The sequence below is a fragment of the Rhinolophus hipposideros genome (assembly GCF_964194185.1).
Source record: "Rhinolophus hipposideros genome assembly, chromosome: 10".
Lineage (NCBI taxonomy): Eukaryota > Metazoa > Chordata > Mammalia > Chiroptera > Rhinolophidae > Rhinolophus > Rhinolophus hipposideros.
In genome coordinates, this window is record NC_138056.1 from 48947918 (window position 1) to 48962923 (window position 15006).

A 15006-nucleotide genomic window follows, 5' to 3' on the forward strand; every position below is an offset into this window, starting at 1 on the left:
TCAATTAATATCTATTGAGCCTCTCTTAAATACCATGCACTAAGCTTGGTGTTGTGGGGTACAACAGTAAATAAGACAGGTAAGAGATTCACAGACTTAATGGAACGTTAAGTTTTTCAACAACCTTGCAAGGTAGGAATGATTGGTTCTATTTCACCAATGAGGAAACAAAATCAGAGAAGAGATTAACTTGCCCAAAGTCATATAGTTAATAGGTGGCGAGCAGGATTTGTATGGAAAGCCCCAAACAAAGCTGGACATCTAAGAGAAGTTGGAATGACTAGAAAGTATTGTACTCTTAAATGGCCTTCTTTGTTCTTATCTCATTGTTAAAGGCCTCTAGGAAGGAATGCAGAGTTCCTAATCTTTTGCCTTCCCAATGGAACTAAGTCCATACTTTTAACCCACTGCACAGGTATACCTACTTCAGGAATGGTCCCTGATTTAGATTGAGTCAGAACCCCTCTCCTTTTCTCTACATTCCCTCAACACCTTGTGCCTCTTTCTCTTATCGTACTTACTAACATTACTATAATTTTCTTAACACGTTTCTCTCACTGGACTAGGAGCTCTTTTAGGACAGGTACTATGTGTAATTCATTTCTGTTTCCCCAGGTCCTAACATAGTGCCTGTTACAGATGTGATAGATATTTACTGAATTTCTAAATGAAAGTCTTTCATTGGCAACCTACTCTATTCCATTCTCTCACTGATAATAATAAAAGCAGTCAGCACTTATTGTGATGGGAATACTCTGGGTAAAAAAGCATCATCTCCCTCCGTCTATATCATGACTGTGAAGTCGCTGTGTAATTATCTCAAAGTCACACATATTTTAAGTTACAAAGAGATGATTCAAACTGTTTTAATGGCCACCAAATCCTTCATAGAACCCCACATACTACCCAGGATTCATACAACCATCCCTTCCACGAGTCTTCCAACAATTAACCAGCCCTTGCTGTGGCCCTGGAGAACTCTGGCCCTTGATTTCAACCCTCACCAGGCTCTGCCTGGTACTTAAGATACTCGTATCCATGTTACCTCTTTCACAAGACAGCAAACTCCCGTGAGCAGGATCATGTGCTCTGCATTTTGAATCCTCAGAGCCCAGAGGCCCCGCCTTTGTATGCTCTTAAGAGGCCGCAATGAACTTGGAATAAAAATAGTATTAAGCCCCATGCATTATTATTATGATATGATGATCAAATAAATCCAACCTAATTCCCTGCTTTTATAGTATAAGCCTCTTTCACAATGATTACAAGCACTGAAGGGCAGAATGGATTTAGAAAGAAGATGGGACGAGGACAGCAGGGAAAACTGAGCAAAACCCAGCGGTAGTTATGTGTGGGGCTTGGCAAGGCCCAGTTCAGGCTGTGATTTCCCTAGGTCACCTGCTGGGGCCCCCATGATTTTAATGTGCAGCCAGACCTGAGGACCCCCCAGGAAAAAGCAGCAGGCCTGTGCAAGGAGCAGAGCAAAAATGATGGAAGCACCACAGAGGTCAGATCCCGGAAAGCCTTGAGGCGGAGGTGCCTGAGCTTTGCCCTGGAGAGGAAAGGGAGCCATGGGAAGGTCAGGACAAGGAATAGTGAGACCACCCACCCCTCTCCCACTGAAGAAACAAGTTGGTGAAGAGAAGGGTCCAGGCTTAGGAGAGTTGGAACCACAAAGACAGCACGAATGGGGCAGATGCAAGGCTCTCCCAGGAACGGCAGGTCGAGCAGTGGGGACATGGGGGGTCTGCGTGAGCTGTACAAGGAAGACTCAGCTGGAGGCTGGAATGAAGAGAACCAGGTTCCTCAGCCAGCTTCGCCCTGACTGGTTGTGTGACCTCAGTCCACACTGATCGCGGGACTCTATTCTTCATCTTTAAAGAGAGACATGTTTACTTTAAAAGGTCACTGTGAAATCTAAATTTAAAAACTCCCAAAACATGTTAAAGCAATGGGCACAGAATAAGCCCTCGGCAAAGGAGGCTGAAACTCAATCATGTCCCTGTTCTCTCTAACATTCTGCTCTTTTGCCTTCTGCCATTGTCTATCTTTCGCCTATCATTTGTTTAATAGAGAACAATTCTTAGGGGTTACGAAGATTGTAAAAATGCACTCAAGGATATGCCACCACAGGGGCCAACTTTCTGAAGTCATTGTACAAAATCGGCAGTGACCACAGGGAACAGCTGTGGAGGAGCAGTATTTCAGGGAGGCACTTCGGGTGGATTTGGTGGCTCGGGGCCTGGGCCCAGTTTTCCCACCAGAAAAGGTCACACCAGACTTGGTCCTCCAAAAGCTGCTTCTTTCAGTTTGAAAACAAATATGCACTGAGAATGGACTCTGCTAGACGAGGTGTGATAGAAAGGAGTGCTCTTATGTTATACACACGTGAGCTAGTTCCTGCAGGCAGTGCACAAGACCAGGGAGCGGAAGTGGGAAGTTGGACAAAGGAGGGGCCGACGCTGTCCCTCTCGGGTGGAGATGACACAGAGACACCAAAGGTCCAACTCCGATGGATCCTTCTCCCAGCCATCCCTGATGCTGCTGCCTGCTGGGCTCTGGCTTTCTTTTCTGGGATGTTGCTGGGCTCTGGCTTTCTTTTCTTCTTCTCACCCTCTTTATTCCTCACCCACCCTGACGACTATGGGTTTGATTCTCACTGATAGCTCAGTGTGCGGATCTTCCTGTTCTGCCCTTTCTCCTGAGCATCAAACCTCTATCTCTATTTACTTAGTTTGTGATTTGCTTTTTATTTTTTGTTGAGCTATAACATACATAGACTAAAGTTCATAAATCCTCATTGTTTGTATGTATAGACCCACATAACCACCACCCAGATCAAGATATAGAACATTTCCAACATCTCAGAAGGTTCCTTCATGCTCCTTCTCAGCCAATTACCCACCCATCCCGAGATCACCGCTATTCTGATTTCCATCACCATCAATTACTTTTGCCTGTTTTTGAAATTCATAGAAATGAAATCATTCGGTAAGCGTGCTTGTATCCAGTTTCTTTCACTTATCATCATGAGATCTAGCCACATTATTCATACTGCAGTACTTTTTTTTTATTGCTATATAACAGTGGTTCTCAGTCTGGGGCAATTTGCTCCCCCCTACAGCATGGCTTTTGGCAATGTCTGGAAACATTTTTGATTGTCATACCTCGGGGTGGGTGCGATGGGGAATGCTACTGGCACGCAGTGGATAGAAGCCGGGGGTCCTGCCAAACATCTCATAATGCCCTTGACAGCTCCTCACTACAAAGAATTATCTGGTCCAAAATGTCAACAGTGTCAAGATTGACCAACCCTGTAAATTAGTTTCCTATAGCTGCTGTAACAAATTACTGCAAGCTGAATGGCTTAAAACAACACAAATGTATCATCTTATAATTCTGTACTTAAGAAGTCTGAAATGGGTCTCCCTGGCTAACATCAAGGTTTCAGCAGACGCAAGGTGTTCCTTCTGGAGGCTCTAGGGGAGAATCTATTTCCTTGCCTTCTCCAGCTTCTTAGAGGCTGCCTGCATTCCTTGGCTCATGTCCCCATTTTGTCTTCAAAGCCAACAATGGCTGGCCAAGTGTTTATCACACTGCATCGCTGTGACATTAACCCTTTCACTTATAAGGATCTCTGTGGTTACAGTGGGGCCATCTGGATAATCCGAGATACTCACCCCACCTCAACATTCCTGACTTAGACATACGCAAAGTCTCCTTTGCTCAGTAATACCGTGTTTCCCCGAAAATAAGACCTAGCCAGACAATCAGCTCTAATGCATCTTTTGGACCAAAAATTAATATAAGACCCAGTATTATATTATATTATAAAGACCGGGTCTTATATTAATTTTTGCTCCAAAAGATGCATTAGAGTTGGTTGTCCAACTAGGTCTTATTTTCAGGGAAACACGGTATAACATATTCACAGGGTTCAGGAATTAGGATATGGGTTGGGGAGGGGAGCACTATTCTGCTATCTGATATCCACTGCATGAATATACAATTTATCTATCCTCTGGACATTTGAGCTGTTTTCACTTTTTAGCTATTATTAATAAAGCTGCTATTCACATTCTTGTACATGTCTTCTGCACTCATTTCTATTAGATATATATGTACTCAAGGGTGCAAAATTGCTGAGTCATAGGGCAAAACATACATCTAACTTAAGTATACAAGGCTAAAGAGTTTTATAAAGTGATTTTCCCAATTTACACCCATACCAGCAGGGTGAGCTTCTGTTTTCACTGTCTACTGAACATCTCCATGCAGACCTCCCAGACACATCTCAAACTCAACTTGTGCAAACTGTGCTGTCTAGCTCAGTGAATAATTATTTCTCCAGGTATCCAAAGCATAAAATCTGGGAAGCATCCTAGACCCTTTTTACTTACTTTCAATTAGCCACTGCATAATTTTATTCTGTACCATCAGTGCTTGTTTCCATTCTTGCCTTGCTGGAGGCCTGGATCATCTCACCTTCCCTCCCGGGCTGCATGCTCCCAGCCTAATCCCCTCCAATCCACCCTTCCCAGGGCTGTCACAGTCACCTTGTCTACAATCTAAAACCTAATCCTGCTTCTTTCCTTTGCTTATAGGATAAAGGAGCTGGCCCCAGCCTACCTAGCCTATCAACCTCTCACCACTCTGTCTTCACTCAATGAGACCTCTAAGTCCTACCTGCACAGAACTGCTTACAATTTACTCAAACTAATCCTTTCCCCACTGAATGCTCTTCATCTTTGAAGATTCAGCCTAATAGTCCCGTCTCTACTGAACCCTTTCCCTGATAACCCTCAAATCAAGTAGACTTAACCCTTCTCTGTGCCCCACCATACCCTCTGCACAAACTTTTTATTAGGGCACCTATAACTTTTTATCACACTCTCTCTACCTAATAAACATAAGCCTTTCAAGAGAAAGGGACTACTATGTCATCCTAGGAATTAGCTCGATATATAGTAGACACTAATCAATGTTTACTGGAATGAAACTGAGTCAAGACAATACATGATATTATGACATGAAGGAAGTACTGTATAAGGAAGTCACAGTATTCTTTCTGAAGGGTTACTATGGAGATTACAGTATTCTTTCTGAAGGGTTTCTGAAGGGTTACTATGGAGATTACAGGAGAAAATGCATCTAAAGTTTCCAGCAGCCTGCTAGGTATATAGTAGGCACTCAGTTATTATTATTATTTCTAACGGTGAAAACTAGCATCTTTAATGAATATCAAGAGAATTTTTAGTTCACAGGTGGAGGCCCATCTTGCAGTTTCCTTCATTTAGTAGAGAATGAGAAGTTCACCTGTCTACATTTATATAGCTGACATAATTTGTAAAGCCAAAGCTGCACTGTTTACAGAGATGGCTCCTTAATCCTAATGGACATTTGTTGGATTATTTTAGTTTTGTGTCTGCGACATTGAGTGATTGTAGATTTAGAACTATTGCTGGCTTGATTTTTTTTTAAAAAGTTCATACATGTGTATGCATGAGATGCCAATTTTTCCGAGGACAGGAACCAAGAATTGATTGTGTGTATCTTATCTCCTCTCTTCTTTGCAGGTTTGTCTCAGTCAGCATTAGATCTCTGACAGTTAAGTGCATAAGGCCAACCAACGATCTAGCCAAATGCTTTGCACACAGTAATTTCTCAGTAATAGTTCGAAACGCGCATAGGGAATTACTGAGGTATTCAATGTGGTTTCCATGGTTTCCAGTGTGGTTACCATGAGTCTCCCTCATGGTTTTCTTCTCTCTCCTATGGTCTTTTTCGTGGCTATTCCTTCTGCTCTCAGTACCCCAAATATTTGTATCCCTCCATTCTCTGATGGCTAATTTTCCCTACTCCCTCTCTAGGGATGATTTCACCTCCTCCCATGGCTTTAATAATATCCACAGGGTGTTTCAAGTAGATATTTACAGCTCAGATTTCTCTCCTATGCTTCAGATCCATTTAGTCAATGACCCATAAACACTTCTTGTCAGATATCCCATAGACAACTCAAATTCTAGATACTAAAAAATAAGCTCAACTTTCACTCCTGTTTTTTTCTCCTCTATTTCATTACAGAAGTCTAAGTAAAGTCTGTTCTGATGACTATTAGCACCACAACCAGTTATCCAAACCAGAAACAAGACTCATCCTGGATTATATCCTCTTCCTTGCATCTCAATTGGTCATTAAGGTCTGTTGTTTTGTAACTACGCTATGTTATAAGTCTCCAGTCCCACACCCACAGTTCAAGCTTTATTATTCTCTCTGGATTACTTCAATAGCTCTCTTATTGCCCTCTCTTTCTCATGTCACCAGCCAGTGGGAGCTGTCTTAAGAGTCCTGTAGTGACTCATTTCTTTAGAGGAAAATCCCAACTCCTTAGGGCTATAGGACTGTTCCTAACCTGGCCTATGCCTACCTCTCAGAGCATAAAAAGAAAAGGAATAGTAACAATCAGAGGAAACTTTACTGGAAAAAGAAATGATCAACCAAAATGTGATCCTTTGAAAAGACTGAAAAACTAAACAAACCTCAGTAAGACTAAACATGAAAAAAAGAGAAGGCAAAAATTAATGTTAAATATGAAAAGGGGACATGACTACAGATAAATAGAGCTTATTTTTAAATCCACAAGATAACGCTATAATCAATTTTATGTTAATAAATTTAAAAATTGGAAAAAATGTAAACTATCTAGAAAATTATCAATTACTAAAATTGGCTCAAGGAGAAATTAAAATGCTGAATAAATTAATCACTATTAAAGACAGCAAACTGGTAGTAAAAAAAAAATAATCTATCCATGAAAAAAAAAACCAGGTACAGAAAGCTTTATTGGAGAATCTTATCAGATATTTAAGGAGCAGCTCTTGTAGAAATTGTTCTAAACAACTGAAAAGGAGGGAAATCTACTTATCTAATTTTACAGACATAACTTTCATCTCAATATTGCACAAAACCAATATATAAAAGGAAAAGACTGTAAACTAATTTTACTTATGAATATGTATGCAAACATTTCAAACAAAAAATAGCAAACCAAATTCAGAATCATAAAATATATTTTTGTCTAAGTAAGGTTTATCCTGGGAATGCAAAGATGACTCAATGGCAAAAACATCTATTAACAGATTAAAAAATAAAAACCATATGATCATCTCAGTAGATGTAGAAAAAGCATTCAATAAAATTCTATACCCATCCAGATTTTTAGAAACATCTAGTAAACCAGGATAAAGAGAAGTTTCTTAATCTGATATGAAGCTATCTCATAAAAACATAGAGTAAACTTCATACATAATGATAAAATTTTAGAAGCATTCCCATGTCCCAAGACAAAGATGTCGTTAGCACCTACTATCAAAACTATACTGATGTTCTCACCAATGCAGCAAAATACACATACACACAAAGATATATAAATATTGGAAAGGAAGACAATAAATTGATGTTTGCTAAAAGCATACATTATTTTCACAGATAATCCAACAGAGTCTATAGACAAAACTAGAGTGTGGTAAGGTTGCTGAATACAAGATTAACATATGAAAATTAATGCATATGAGTAATAACAAATTAGAAAATTAATCAAATATACTCCTCACAATAGGAAGAATAATTTAAAATAGCTTAGAAAAAAAGAAAAGATGATAGTGTGTTATTAAGCTCAGACTAATGGACTAGAACAGAGATCTCAGAACTATATCCAAAAATATGTGACCCTTATGTGATAAAGGAGATATTAGTGGGGAAAAATTGAACGTTTAAAAAGGTTGTTGGGATAAATGACTTTCCATGTGGTGAGAAAAGAAAATTAGGTCTCTACCTCATTCCACACATAAAGTTAAAATCCAGTTAGATTATTAAAGTCTTAAATATAGAAAAACAAAAAACAAACAAAAAAAATATAGAAAAACAAAACTTAAAAGCTAGTGTGTATGTGTGTGTGACTTATTGGGAGAAAATTACAAAATATAAGTGAAAGACATAAAAAAAGTAAGTAAATGGCAAGCAATACCATGTTTGTATATGGGAAAACGCAATACCTTAAAGATAGCAAATCTCTCCAAGCAGTGTTTTCCCAAGTGAAGACTGAATGAAATTCACCCGCATCAAAATTACCTAGACTGCTTTTAAAAATGTAGATTCTTAGGCTCCATTTTAAACCTACTGCGACAACATGTCTGAGGATGAGGCCCAGGAAACTGCATTTTAGAAAGCTCTCCAAATGACTCTTTTGTGACTAAAATTTGAGAACCTTTGCCTTAGGGAAGTAGGTCATAACCTGAATTGCACATGAGAATCATCTGGAACAGTTTCTTAAAATTCAGATGCCCAGGCCACACCCCAGACCAATTAAATCAGAATTTCTGGTTTATGCATCAGCATTCCAAAAGTTCTCCGGTGATTTCAATGTTGAGTACCAGTGCCCTGGAGGAAGGTGTATCTAAAGTCAGGCATGTAATGTTTACTGCCCTTCCCTACTTGCACATTCACTTCTAGTGCTAACCTAGTAGGGATTAGACTTCATTTTGATGAAGGAAGACATAGTTTCCTTACATGAGGGTTATAAATTATTCATTTGGGATCCCCAGCATCCTGATACATAGCAAGGCTTGGTGGTCATTTTCTGAAATAAATCAACTAAATGAAACTGAATGAAATGAATCAATATATAGGTGAATACAATTTTTCACCAAACTCTAGAAATTCCACTGGATTCAACACACCTGTGTGGCACCTAGGCACACTGTTATGCTGTGAGAAGTATAGAGATGAACAAAATATAGCTCTTCAAGTATTCGTGATCTGGTGGGAGAGGCAGATACAGACAAAAGTATCTTACAATCGAGCAGACAATGAGATGTGTACAGAATATTAAAGGAAATAAAAGAAAAATTAGTTCTGAATGGCAGAACAATGGAAGGCATCATTGAAGAGTGGTCTCAAAGTGTTGCTGGGACTTACCCAGAAAGAAATTAGGGAAACAGGCAGTTGTGCAATAGGCATTGTGCCGTCCTGCACCGTATAAGCCAAATCAGATGGCCTTTTCTCTAACCTTCATGGCAGGCTGTAGGGCAGATATTAAAGGCTCCCTTTCTTTCTGATTTCCCTGTGACTCCTCTCATTTTTCAAGTATTTTGCCTCTGGTTTATTAATTCTACCTCCTGGTGCCTCCGCTGATTTCTTCCAAGAAAAGTTTTCATTAGCATTTCTATGGGGAGCACCTGCTACCCCATCTATCCCTATTAACTGACACTAGGGCAATAGGGTTGACTGAGAGGAGAATTTTAATCCCCTCCTTATGACTCATCTATTTTCTAATTGAGAATGCTAGGTCTAAAGTCACAAATGGCTGCCCAGTGAAATCCATCCTGAATGTTGCAAATGATAACAAAGACATGTTTCTCAATTTTATATCATTTGTGTAATACGAATGTATTAAAAATTAATCAACTTCATGATTGTGAATAATTCTAAAGATACCTTAGATACCACTTGAATGCAAAAATCCCAGGCTAGTGTGGCTATGTTATGAATTAGATGAATTGTTGAATAGGGAAGGTTTCTCAAAACTACAGCGTCAAAGGACATTTGATATTATCTACCGACTGTATATTGTGGGGAAAACCAATTAGCATGTATATGACTCTGGATGCTGAATATACATTTTACATTATATACCAATATATTAAGCTGATGGATTATGTGTCCTTTATTTAAGCAAACTGCTTGCATTGATGTCATGTGACAGATGTCCTTTGTAAAGCACATGAGATGAGCCAGTCACCATGGTGTAAACCACTATGATTTATGTAGAGTCGCACAAGAAAAGGGTTTATAAATCAAATTATCACTGCAATGGAGACAAACTTGGCTTCTAAGGTAATGTATGCCTCCTTTACAGCAGACACTGAGCATACTTAAATTCAGAATCAAGCAAGGAAAAGAATGTAAGACAATAGGGAAGGAAAATCAATGTTCCAGATAAGCCCACAATTTCCAGGCATTTTTTCTTTATAGTATACTTAATTAATTGATTGTCTTATTTCTTCATATCTATTTTCACCCAAAGCGCATATCCCTATTATTGATTTATTTTTCTTCTGGAACAAAAAATAATGTTAAATTTCACATCAAATTTGTCATGCACTTATATTGTCCATTAAAGAAATTGATTGTCTCTTAGCAACACTCATTTTCTTAAGGTTTCAAAACCCTTCTGATTGTACAGAAAAATGAAACTGCTACCCAAAATCACATGCATCATTAAATTTTACAAAAGACCCAAATTAGAAAAAAGTTATTTTTGAGGTTCTCAGAGATTTTTTTCTTTTGACAGGTTGGTGGCATTCTGATCGCCACAAAAATATAATCATTCTCACCAGCTACAAGAGCATAACCTTCCCCCATTCAACCCAGTCACTTGCAGTATGTATGTAATTCTAATTGTAAGGCATGACAGGTTTACAGTATAGTTAAGGTGTTGTTTTTCAGGGGAAGAGGCTACACAGAACAAAGATATAAACCCAAGTATTTGGAGTGAGTTATAGCTGAAGGGTGGATCATTCCCTGACTGTCTGGCCAATCATCCATAGACAAAGCAAGTCCCACCAACTTGGAAACATACACTGTGGGGCATCGCCCAAGGAGAGATGAGAATTTGGAACCTCTCTTGATTGGCTTTGGCTCTATGGAAGTGAGGAGAGGTATTTCCTCCCTGGTGGGGTTTTAAGGTTCCACCTACCACAGGGTGGTAAAATGGGAGTAGAAAGATGAAGAGGCCAGGCTAGGAATCTGTGATGTGGGCCAACCTTAGGTTTCTCAGAGAATAAAGTAGGGCCCTATAAATAAAAAAGCCATGGCAGAATTACAAAACTACATATTGGCTTTGGTTTTTATGCCCCTTGCCTATTTGCTTCCTTTCTTTTATTTCTGATCATCCCTTGGTAGCAGCAAAAAGATGTGAAAATTTTACCTCCTGATGGCTGTGAACTAAGGAACAGGCTCTGTGTCCTTGCTTGACCCAGAGCTTTAACTGGAAGTGGTGTACTCCGAGGGGACCAGTGTGGTCATGATGACAATAAACCAAGAGAAAAATGCCAAGTGAAAGGTGGAATTCCGGAAGATGGAGTAGGGACCAACTGATTAGCTGTCCCTTCTCATTGAGAAATGCTTTCCAGAGTTAAAACTTGGGAGTGGGGTGGATTTTTGTCTCATGAGAGAGGATGTCTACATTATTCTTTCCTCAGCATATGAGCGAATGGTTGTTCTGTTCACTGAAGAAGGACATCAGTGTGACATGAGCCTACATAGAGGGTCTTGGCAAAAGACACTAATTCTGCAGTCTTCCTGGCCACACCCACAGGCTGGCAGGAGGCAGCTGGCTATGGCATTGATGAAGGACCCCATAAACCACATTTTGAACACTTTTATCTCAATTATTCATCATGCACATCTGCTTCCCCAGAGACCTCCAAACCCAATGTTACATGTTCAGAGTCAACTGGGATCTGTTAGCTGATTGATTCAGGTTGTAACATAAGGGCAGGATTGAAAGCTAAGCATGCAGAAATACATATTGGATGTATGAAGGGTGAGAAAGCAGTTTGGAACGGCCAAGACTGCAGCAGGAGAATTCTAGAAGGATGGAAAGAAAGAGAGAGGTTATGTCCTTGCTCGAAGGCATTCATTCACAGGGAATTTAGATGTGCTAAAGAGGGGGCTCCTGATGGTAAAAAGAATGAGAAACACATCTGGAGAACATAAAGAGAAAGGAGATGCAGAACATAAAGAGAAAGGTGAGAAGTCTGGACATATCTAGTAAATAAAAATCCGAATAGTGAGACATCATGTAGAAGGTTGGAAGGGAACCGAGATGTACTAATCACCTACTATATACGCCAGGCACAGTTCTTCTCCTGAATCATCTCTTTGCATCTTCACAACGCCTAGCACAGTGTCTGGCCTATAGTAAGTGCTCAAAAATATGTTGAATATTTAATATCAAATTAATAAATGAGTGAGAAATTCTAAAAGCACAATCTATTATCAATCACACCTGACAGATAAGAACCTGAGGCCCAGAGAGGTTAAGAAGCTTGGTTAATGGGTCACAGCCAGTAAGAAACGTCAGGAGTGAGTCAGACTTCACAGTCGCTGGTGGAAGGAGGAGGGTGATCTCTGAGGAACCAGCAGGGAATCTAGAAAAGGGTGTGGTGCTTGGGTATCTCCCAGGGACGGAGAGAGAAGTGAAAAATGAAAGGTCAAGTGAACTGGGCTATGGAGGAGGGCGTACTGGTCACTAGGAAAGAACTCTCGTTAGGAGGATGGGGCCTGAGGGAAGGCTGGAAGGCTAGTTGGTGGCAGCTGAGCCAGCAAGGGGCAGCATACAGGCTCACGCAGCTGGTGAGTTGGGTGGGGTGGAAAGGAAGCACAGCCTATGAAGAAAGTGCAAAGGGTCTTCGTTGGGAGAACAGGGATCCGAGGCGGAGCGCGGATGGGAAAACGTGGCTGAAGTGGTAAAGCGACAGACCTGGGCAGGCTGGTATGGCTAGTAGTGTTAAGACAGCACGAAGAAAGAGCAGAAGGAAGTCAGCCCTAGGAGGGTGCCTGAAATGGGGCTGGGGAGAGGGTGTGGTCTGGGATGAGAGGGGGGGGCTAGAGAAGTAGCCCTCCCTGCACTGCGCAGAAAGAGGCCTGGGCAGTCTTCGGGAGAGGGGAACGGTGACCAGCTCCGTCGGACGAGCTGTGTCCTGCGCCGCGTCTCACCTGTAGGAGCTGCCCGCCGCACTCGCCACCTCCTCGCGGATTTGCCTGTTGAGGGCGTCGGCCGCTGCCCGCCCCTTGCCACCCTCGGGGCCCGAGGCCTGGACCTGAGCCTGGGCCGAGGGCAGCGGCGTGCGCTCGTGCCCCAGCACCTCCGGGCGACGCGCCGTCCAGGCGGGCCCCGCCTTCCTGCGCGTGTCGCGCTCGTCCGCCCCGGACGCCTTTCCCGCCGCGAGGACACCCGCTCCACCGGGGGCCGCAGCGTGCTCCGGGGCCTCGGCGGCGGCCTGCCCCGGCCCGCGCTCCTGGCTCTGAGGCCGGCGCTTGGGCGCCCCGAGAACAGGCACCGGAGCCGGGGAGGGTGTGGGGATCGGCACGGGTTTGGGGATCCACGGGTGGTCCCCGCGGCGCGGCAGTGGCCAGGCGCGGAAGTCCTTCTGGTACTGGGTCTCGCGCTCGAAAGGCGCGTCGGAAGGCTGGTACTCGCTGCGGGGCCGGCAGCTCGGCTCGGGCCGCTGCACCTTCCAGGCGCGGTAGTCCTGACGCATCACCGAGTCCGCTGGGCCCGCGCCGGACGTGGGGCCGGAGCCTGGGCCCGAGGCCAGTCCACTCCGGCCGGAGGCGGCCGCCGCCTCGCGTTCGCCACTAGGCCCGGGCGCCGGCCCCGTTGCCCGGGCAACTGCATCCAAGTCGCCTTGGGCTGGCTGCGTCTCTATGGCGACGGCCCGAGCCGAGGGGGGCGCGTGCGCTGGCGGTGCCTGCTGCGGCGGCGGCGGCGGCGGCTGTGGCGGGGCGCCCGGGTGCTCGGTGGCCTCCGAGTACTTGGTGAAAACCAGCGGCACGGCGATGTCCGCCTTGTCCAGCTGGTTCCAGAAGCGGGCGATACAGCAGGCCCGCGTGATGCACGGCCACGCCATGATGCCGGCTGCCCAGCGGGTCCTCCCTGTCTTTTAGTGGTTCTAGAGCAACTCTCTAAGCTTTCTTCAATCCCCTGGCCCTTGACCAGCCAGTCTGGTTCCCAGCGTTTTTCTCCTTGGTGGCCTGAGCGACCTCGCCCTCCTCCGTCAGAAAGCACCCGGGAAGGTTGGGCCAGCAAAGCTGTCCCTGAGATAAAGTCCGTCAAGTCTCTCGATTACCGGCTGCAAAGGTCTTGAGAACGCAGTCTGCTGCAGTCACCGGACGGTGAGAGACAGGGCGTCCCCAAAGTCCCCGAGCGAAGGCGTCTGGGAAGCGCCCCGCACTGGGGCTGCGGCGGCGCGCAGACCCCGGCAGATCCTGGCGACGCGAGGCAAGGTGGCCGCTGACTTAAGCCATGGCGCAGAAGAAGGACGGGGCAGTGTGGCCGAAGGGTTCGTGGACGAGGCTCTGTTTCTCCTTCCTGCCGGCGTCCGGTCTCAGCCGGCCACTTAGCAGGGCTCCGAGGCGATCACCCCCGGCTGCTGCCTCCGCCGCCGCTCGCCAAGATGCCGCAGCTGCTGCCGCCGCCCTCTCTGCTGAAGGAAGCGACCCCACCCTTTTCTGCCGCTCAGCAGAGGGAAAAAAACATGCAGGAAAGATGCTGAGAGCAAGAGCGCTGCAGAAAAAAAAATCACCTGCTGTCGTCAGCGCGCACTGCTGGGAGCTCGCCCTCTCTCCTCCCTCCTCCCTCTGCCCTGGCAGCTCCTCCCTCCGCTGCTCCTAGGCAACAGCAGAATCTGGGGCCTAGGTGGGTTCAAGGGCTAGGCTCCTGAAGACTTACTGTCCTTACGCTGGTCTGCTCAGCTCCTCTTTTGTAAATAAAGCCGATCATGGAGGAGAGGGTAGCGGGGGTGGGGGGCGCCGCCAGGGGGATTAAAATTTTTTAAATATGGAGGAAACCCCCGAGTGAAATGTCTGTCCCAGGATAGATGATTTTAAAAAGAGCTGCTGTTATTGGCCAAAGTCACCAGACTGGATTTGAACCCAGTTTGGCGGGCTCCTGATCCAAGCACTCTCCAGTCTTATGCATAGGACTTGCTTAGATGTGTGGGGATAGGAGCCCCCAGACTGGTTATGCCCTTCCTTAGGGGAAGGGGTACCTTACAGCCTCTCCAAAACCACCGAATTGTTTAGCCCAGGGGCCACGCTGGGGGAGAGGCAGTAAAAAGAAAATTCTTGGAAAGGGCCTAAGTGGGGAGATTGGTGTGGATGGGAAACAAACAGATCGTGAGTGTCCTAGGAAAAGGTAGGGCCTGACATGCAGAGGCTTTC

The 15006-nt window shown here is 44.2% G+C and overlaps 1 protein-coding gene across 2 annotated transcripts in view; it reads right to left on the reverse strand.

Annotated features, from left to right (window-relative positions):
- MAP6 (microtubule associated protein 6) overlaps positions 1-13839 on the reverse strand; it is a 74003-nt gene extending 60164 nt beyond the window's left edge. For both annotated transcript variants that reach the window (XM_081063651.1, XM_081063652.1), the window contains exon 1: positions 12781-13839. In XM_081063651.1, coding sequence (XP_080919777.1) covers positions 12781-13694 — 914 coding nt within the window. In that variant the 5' untranslated portion in view covers positions 13695-13839. The remainder of the gene's footprint in view (positions 1-12780) is intronic.
- Positions 13840-15006: the final 1167 nt, after the last annotated feature.